This window comes from Copadichromis virginalis, unplaced genomic scaffold (assembly GCF_057382275.1).
Source record: "Copadichromis virginalis isolate Kocher_CV1m ecotype Utaka unplaced genomic scaffold, C_Virginalis_male_GT1.1 unmapped_scaffold_1, whole genome shotgun sequence".
NCBI lineage: Eukaryota > Metazoa > Chordata > Actinopteri > Cichliformes > Cichlidae > Copadichromis > Copadichromis virginalis.
This window is the reverse complement of record NW_028188589.1, coordinates 5,974,900-5,983,171: the sequence shown is the minus strand read 5'-3', so window position 1 is coordinate 5,983,171 and position 8,272 is coordinate 5,974,900. Positions and strand designations below refer to the sequence as shown.

Genomic DNA, 8,272 nt, shown 5'->3' with positions numbered 1-8,272 from the left:
GCACATCCTGTCTACATTTCTCTGTATGTGCTGTGTTTAGACTCACAGAGAAATGACTCAACCAGCTGTGTTTGACTATATGAAAGGTCAGTGTGTGTCTGCACACAGACTGTTGTGTTGGACTGTTATTCAGTTGTCTGCTGAATGTTTTCAAATGTCTGCATCTCAGCTGTGATGAGGCTGGGGGTCATGGGAGGCCACCGTAGCAGCCTCTTCAACATCATGACATCATCATAAATGCTGCTGGACTGTCTGATGGGCTGACGGTGAAAAAGCCGTCGGGAAGGAAACAGAAGACGTTTCAGAGGCTGCAGCAGATTTCTTTGATTCGGGGCCTTTTTCAGCTTTATTGGACAGAGCAGTGAAGATAAGTGACAGCAAAGCAGAGAGAAAGGGGGCGTGGCCCGGGTCAAAGCCAGGCCAGCTGCTCTCCACCTCGTGGTCACCTGCTCATCCTAGTGAGCTCCACCAGCAGCCCTTTCACACACTTTACACTGTCAAACACTGTGTGTGGACCTCAGCTAACAACAGGCTACATTTAAGTCTGGACTACATGCTTTTATATTGTTTTTATTCCATCAGCAGCTCAACATCATGAGCAGCTTTGACATAAAGACATCAAACTCAAGCTGACTTTAAACTACTTTTAATACAGGGGCTCAAAAACAACAACATCTTTATTATATATCAGGACAGAAAGTCATTTCATCTCAAAGGGAAACAGCTTTATTTGGAATAACCAGCACTATCAACTGGTTTGGGATCTCCACCAGTTTCATGTCTTTGCAGCTTCTCCAACAAAGTTCCTGTAAAATCAGCATGTTTGTCTTTATTGGTTTGATAGTGATTGATTATTCAGTCCCAATCTGCTGTCATCTAAAGAACAAAATGATGTTTCTATGAGTCACAAAGCTCCAGATGTTGTCGGCTTCACAAAGAAAACAAAGAACTTAAACACAAAGTGTTTGGAGCCAAAATGTTCCCAAGCTGCTCTTTTTGAAATGGCAGAGGTACAGTGGTGTCTAACAGCACACTGTGGAAGGCAAACATGTTATTGTTGGATGAAACTTCATGAATCCTTTGTAGATTTGAGCTGTTGGAGCCTTTCTTTTCTCTTCAGGTGTACAGATGCTGAGGAGGCAGGTGAAGCAGGTGGAGCTGTTGTGATGCTGCAGAGGGTGTGTCTTAGTAACTCTGTGAGGCAGAACTGGATCCAACATTGTGGATGTGTTGATGTTGGAGCCATTAAGAGTCTCTGGCCACACTGTAGGATTTCCCTTTGATCCACTGTGGGGGCATTTTGGAGTCTGTCAGTGAAACTCTTCATGTTTGTGTTTGACTCCAGTTTATAGAAACAGAGAAATGTGTCATGCTTTTGTTCGGCCTCCACAAATACACACATTTGTTCATTGGTTGGACTTTTTGGAAGGAGACACATTGAAAACCATGTTAATAAGATCTTGTTGTTTCCTGTGGATCCGACACAGAGAGTGGACTTCAGACAGAAAGCGTGGAAGAGATTTTAGAGGCCGTGTGTGGCAACAGGAAGTTTCTGTGTGTTTGCTGATCTTACATGTGGAAAACAACACGTGATGTTTGTGAAGTTCTACAATGATCATTGTTCTCACAGCATTTTGAGTGGGAACAGTTCAAACTGGGAGTAGTGGGAGTTATTTACTGATTGAAACAAGCTGAATGTTTCTGTGACGATGAAGATCAGCAGCTCAGCTGATCAATGGACTGACATCTATCAGTCGTTTCATGAGATGAAGTCATCAGCAGACATTTGTTCTGACTGTGTGATGAATGTCAGAACGTCAGGGCTCTGCTTTAGTCACTGCTTGATGATCATTGGCTCATTGTTGAATCCAGGGCCCAGTCTGACCTCTGACCTTTGCTGCAGGTCTTCTGTGTTATCTCCACTTTCATGTCTGATCTTCTGCTGTATCGTCCAAAATAAACATCTGGATCATTTCCAACACTTCAGCAGATCTTTAGTTTGGGCAGTGCAGCACAGAATAACACATATTGTACTATACTGCCCACTTCCTGATCTTATTGGATCTGTGTGTGAGGTTGGTGAAGGAAACACATGTTTACTGAGTGAGTCGCTGCCATTAGGAACTAGTTTTTATATCACAGCCTGGAAATCACACAGGACCATTTCTGCAAGTGAAAAGTCGTCATTGGAGGAAAATGATTGTGTAGTTTGTGCGACTGAAGACTTGTCCCAACTACATGTGCTGCTGACCCTTGACCTTTTCTTTAGGTGCACAGAGGAGTCTGTGGGAACATCCAGAACTGAGGCATCTTGTGTACAAACGTGTTCAGACCAGATGTCAAATGATGTCAGATGTCATCCGTGAATGGATGCAACTGTGGATCGTTCCAATAAAATGAGGCAGTTTTGTAAGTACAAGCCCACTACAACCCATCATCAACATTTTAAATTACATTATACATCTTCACTGATATAAAGCACCACTATTTTAACCTGATTCACTTTTTCCACCCTAACAGTTCATTCCTCAAATCAAACAAGATATTTGACCCTAAAAAAATGCATCAACAAATAATTTTGTAATAAAATATTTATTCTTCAACTTTTACAAGTGAAATCAAACAAGTGTGTTTAAGAGTGAAACCAGAGTGGAAGCTGCTCATATAGAGTCCAACCCAGGCTAAAGTAAGCTGAGTAGAGCAGCACCATCAAAGTGTCGGCTCTCTGAACACGGTGCAAGATCGCCATCTGCAGGACTAAACTAGTTTTTCTCGCCCTCCTCGTCAACATCAAGATGATGTCATCGTACAGCAACTGATTCCCTGTCCGTCTGGAACAAAGCATTTACATTAAAAAAGACATTTACAGAAAATACAAACACCAACAACACATCTCATCATCACATGATATTTTATTATTTATTATATTATATATTTTTATTGTACCATCAACATCAACAAACACCAGCATATTTTCTTTGAGATTGAGTAGAGTGGACCTTTCCCTTGGTTCACTTCCTGCTCGCAGCATCAGCTGACCTCTGACTTCCTGGTTAAGGTCTCTCAGCGTTGACTGGAATATCAAATCGGACTCACACCATGTTCTTGTAATGTGGTCATGTCTGTCCGCTGTTTGAAGAGCATCTCTGGCCTAAACACAATAGGAAGAACAACAACACGGCAAAAAAAACAACACATTTCCATATTAGATGAAGGGCACCGTAACTGGAAATGGTAACATTCATCTGATGCTGCTTTGGATTTATCTTCTGTTTTAGACCAACTTTGATCACTTCGAGCCATCTTAAGTCCGTTTGTTCTAACTTCTCACTAACATCTCGTATGATTTCAGATCCCTGCTGTTCCCCAGCTGCCCTGTAGGTTTGTGCTTTGACCTCCAGAGGGCGACAAATCAGCACAGACAGAGAGCTCCATTCAAACTTTGCTGCCATCAGGAATAATTCTTCAAATATAATCATCAGTGTTTGAGCAGTTATGATATCAGGGACAATCTAGACATGTGTGACAATACTGAACATGTCACATGACACACCTCAAACATCATGTGATCCACTCTCAGTCTGCACTTTCATTCATGACTTCAACAGGTTGAAATGAGCTTTGAAGAAACATTCAGTGAAATAAATCTTTCATGGATTCATGTGAGCAGCAGATGAACTTTACAAAGAATCAGTGGATTTATCTTCTGTTTTAGATCAACTTTGATCACTTCGAGCCATCTTAAGTCCGTTTGTTCTTCTCACTCACTAACGTCTTGTATGATTTCAGATCCCTGCTGTTCCCCAGCTGCCCTGTAGGTGGCCTCAGTGTGTCTCACACCATTTACAGATGATTACAGGTCGTTTACAGTTCAAACAGGTCCAACATAAGAAATATGTAGAAAATATCCTGCTATAACAGTTTGGGTCAAAGTGCAGATGTTCCAGATGTTCTGAGTCTGTCTGTGTTTCATGTTAACATGTAGATGTTGGACCAAAGTGAAGCTTTTTGATGTGACAGCAGGAATGTGAAGTGTAACTCTGAGCTGTAGGAAATGAAACTAAACGGACTTTTTCTCCTTTATTTATAGGAAAGTGTAGGAGAGCAACAGATGAACAAGCGTTACTGTAACAGGAAACATCAGAGGACCTGTATGTTCATCATCATCACTGTTTCCTTGTTCTGTCACAAACACACACTTCCTGCTCTCTCTCTGATGGATCTGATTGGCTGTTTCATTCACAGGAGGTCAGGGCGTCACACAAACAGCTTTAACTGCACAACGACACACTTTAAATCATCTGCAGACAAACCTGTGTGTTTGATTTATGAAGAAATAATAAAGACGTGTGTACAGCTGTCCATGAAGCAGCTTCTCACACAAACTCTGACACTTCAGCCACTTTAATTCCTGCAAAGCTGCGTAATAAAGAGCTGTGACTGCTATGAGCTGCTGATGATGACTGCATGAAGCTCTCAGCTGAAGCTTCTTTCATTTATTTTAATGTTAATGTCGCCTTTTTAAGTCTGTGTGAGGATTTTAATGACACACATTAAAGGAGCTTCTTTGATTAGAACCAAATTCATGTTGATTTTCAGCCTGAAATGATACAAACTTTAATAATTCTGTTTATAATCATCAACCTGGAGACTAATGAAAAGTATAATAGTGAAAAAAAGCCTTTATTATTTGAGTAATGCCTGAATCTGCTCAGAGACAACACAGAGGTGTTGATGACAGTTTGACATTAACTGAATTAAAAACAAAGTGCTCTTATTGTGAAAATCTGCCTCCTACTTCTTTAAATCATTTTTATGTATTTTTTAACCTCACAGTGAAACATTGAGGCATTAATCTGACACAGTTTGATCAGCAGCTGTGTTTTCACTGACGTTTCACTTTGATTTGTTCAGACTGAGCAGAGAGGATCGGTTCTCTGTGTGCGCACTGCTGAGAAACACAAGCTCATTTCTGCTGTTTCATGAAAAGTGTTATGGAGGAACAAGAAGTTCAGCCTCTAAACTCTCAGCGTGAGGACTGAGTGAAGAGTTTCAGAGCAGAGAGTTTTGGCTCACAGCTTTTAGCGTCTACACAAAGAGACGATTACGCACTTGATCTGAGAACATCTCCACCTCCTACAAACAAACTCTCCTACGAGCAGCTGTCACAACCACAACAGGCAGAAGACTGGATTTCTTCAGGTCAGATTTACTGCAGTTTGCATAAATTGTGTGTCACAGACTTTGTAGTTCACATTTGTGTGACTCGTTTAAATCTTCTCCTCCTGAAAGTGAAACTCTTACAAACACATCAGGCCACAACCTGCTGCAGGTTAATGATTGATCTGAAGGCAGCTGACCTTTGAGCAGGAACTTGTGAGTCTTTTATTGTGTTTAGCACTGCCAAGTGCTGGCCTCTGCTTCCACCATCACATTTACACTGGTAGGTTCAGCACTGCTGCCTGCTTCAGACTGAATCCAGCAGCACAAAGACACAAGTTAATAAAATCAGCATCTATTCCTTTATCACTGCTTTGTTACAGAGGAGAACAACGCTCCAGTAACGCGTAATCTGATTACTTTTTTGAAGTAACGAGTAAAGTAAGGGATTACTATTGCAAAAACAGTAATTAGATTACCGTTACTTTCCCGTAGGAACGCTGCGTTACTGCGTTACTAAAACCGTGATTTTTTTGCGAGAATGTCTCACGACAGTGACGTAAGCGAGTGCGACGTTAGTGACAACAGCTGTGTGCAGATCAACAATGGATCACATATCGAGTGCAGAGAGAGTATGAGCGTGCAGCGTTTAAAGCGTGGAAGTACTGACCTTACTTTGAGTTTGATTCCATAAAAGTGACAAAAACATTAGTGTCCGCTGTGCGTGGGAAGAAAACTTCTTTTTACAGCGAAAAAACCCCTAAACTTCCAACAAGCACCGAGTAGCTACGACGTAATGGGAAACTCACAGAGAAACTCGCGGATTCTTCCACTGACCGCGGCACACCTGCACCAGGGTAAACCTCCGCCTACCCCACTCCTGCTTTACAGGTGAAAATAGAGCAACAGGACCGCTGAGTCTTTGACTTTATTTATTTTCTGCTGTGTTTTACTTGCATCTATTTGAAAGACTGAGTGTAAACACAAAAAATATTTTATTTTATGTGCTGGAATGTGCAGAAAATAGGTTTAAATGTTAAACTAATTTCTTCCAGTCAGAGAATGTTGCAGATAATTAAATGTTTGCTCGATGCATAAAGTTAAAAGATTAAAACTAATAAAACAAGTTTTAAAAAGAGACTTTTCCATTTGATTACATTTTGTATGATGGATTATGCAGAAAAAGTAGAATTGGGCTGAAAGATCTATCACTTTATCACCTACTCAGGTTGGAAATCGTGTTTTTAAAAAGTAACTAAGTAACTAAGTAATTAATTACTTTTGAAAATAAGTAATCAGTAAAGTAACAGGATTACTTTTTTTGGGAAGTAATTAGTTACTGATTACTGTTTTCAAGTAACTTGCCCAACACTGGACAGAGTGTTGGCTTCATCACCGACACACGTCACCACATCAGGAAACAGCTGGTTCAGTGAGTATTTAAGGTTCACTGCAGACAAACTGGAGAAAAACGAATCACATGAAACATTTGTTACTGGTTTCTGACCTCGTCGTAGAGACTCACATACCTGTGTTCTGCTATCAGTGTGATCACATGTGCTGGTACAGTTTGCCAGGTTGACCCATGTAACCTCCACTATCCTGTAGACGTGGAATATGTTTCACATATGGATCGCTTCATTACTCGACTATGACTGTGTGCTTCACAGGTGCTTACTGAAGTGCTGCTTTACACAAAACCAGACAGTAAAAATAAGAACTGCAGGTCCAGACCACAGGTTTATGTGTTGATAATGATGATGTGCAGTCACTCATTGTCACAGGATACTTCCTGCAATGATGCTACAGGTCATGCAGTTCTGCAGAAGTGGAGGAAACAGATGCTTTTCCTAACAGAGACACTTTAATGACTTAAAGAATCTAACTGACACACAAACCTCAGTTTGTCTGACATTCATGAGAGTAAACTGCTCCTGAATGTTCTGTTAGTTCACTGGATGTTCACCTGACTTCAAATGTAAAGATCCCTGAGACAAACTCTCACGAGTTCAGCGGCGACGCGATCGCACAACCAGCCGCGACGTTAAAGGCCGACGCGCTCACTACCTTTGGTTACAGCTCTCAGCTCACACGACATACACAAAAATAATGACAACACGAGTCCTCTGTAGGACGTCACTGTGGTTTACTGACAATGTTCTCAACAACAGACGCACAACCCTGGTTTGGTCTGGTTATTTGTGTTGTACGGCTTCGTTGGTCTGACGAGCTTTTAGGGATGTCAGCAGTAGGATTTCACGTGCTGAGGTCATATTTATGAATCAACCTGAACAGCAAATAGTTTACCTCTTTATTTTATAACACATATGAACACGTTATAGTAGATTTGTGCAATGTGTGTTTCACGTCTTTATGGGCGTATAGATCTGTAAACAGGCTGATGGGTGTGTGTCTGTTTATTGTAGCGGTGCAGAAATGTTAAAAATGATGATAATAACAACACTTCTCACATCAGGCTACAACACAAACCTCCTGATAGCTGCAAACACCAAAACCCCCAACGACAGGCACACAAAGAGCGAGCAGGGACCCACCCTGACAGCATGTGAGCCTCCTACTACGACTCACTGTGGAGCAACACAACACCAGGAGACGGAGGATATGAGAGAGGATACAACTGCTGTGGGGGAGCAGCCACACACTCCACAGGAGACGACGGGGTGAGAGATGGTTCGGTGCTCCTAACATCATGTGGACGCTCGTCTGCACATAAACAAACCTCACCTAACCCCACCTCCTTTCTCTTTTTGCAGGGTGGGGTGCTCCATCCTTACACACTTTGCACCACGTGGCGCTCCATCTATTCGTTTACCTTCTTGGGTCTCTTCCTCCTCTGTCCCAGCCCGTTGAGCCGATCGCTGGGGTCCAGCCTGTAGTGGGAGTGGCTGTCCTCGCTCATCCTGTCCCCGTCCACTCCGGGTTATTCCTTTCTTCTTTCTGTCCTCTGAATCGAGCTGACCTCTCTCCTCTCTGGTCCTCGCTCTCTGAGCCGGCAGAGCATGAGAGAGAGGAGTGGTTGGGGAGAGGGAGGGGAGACGAGCCAGGGAGGGAGGGAGCACAATGGTGTTGCCATGGCAGCAGCTGCCACCAG

General features: G+C 42.3%; 1 protein-coding gene across 2 annotated transcripts; it reads right to left on the bottom strand.

Annotated features, from left to right (window-relative positions):
* Window positions 1–2,487: 2,487 nt before the first annotated feature.
* LOC146679658 (uncharacterized) lies at window positions 2,488–8,193 on the bottom strand. 2 transcript variants are annotated; one of them, XM_085450107.1, is made up of 3 exons: window positions 7,994–8,193; window positions 2,947–3,151; window positions 2,488–2,831 (listed from the first exon to the last, which is right to left on the bottom strand). In XM_085450107.1, the coding sequence occupies exons 1-3, from the start codon at window positions 8,078–8,080 to the stop codon at window positions 2,791–2,793; spliced, it is 333 nt and encodes a 110-aa protein (XP_085306233.1). In that variant the 5' UTR covers window positions 8,081–8,193; the 3' UTR covers window positions 2,488–2,790. The 2 variants fall into 2 exon arrangements, with proteins under 2 accessions (XP_085306233.1, XP_085306234.1); XM_085450108.1 differs by having other exon boundaries at window positions 2,966–3,151.
* Window positions 8,194–8,272: the final 79 nt, after the last annotated feature.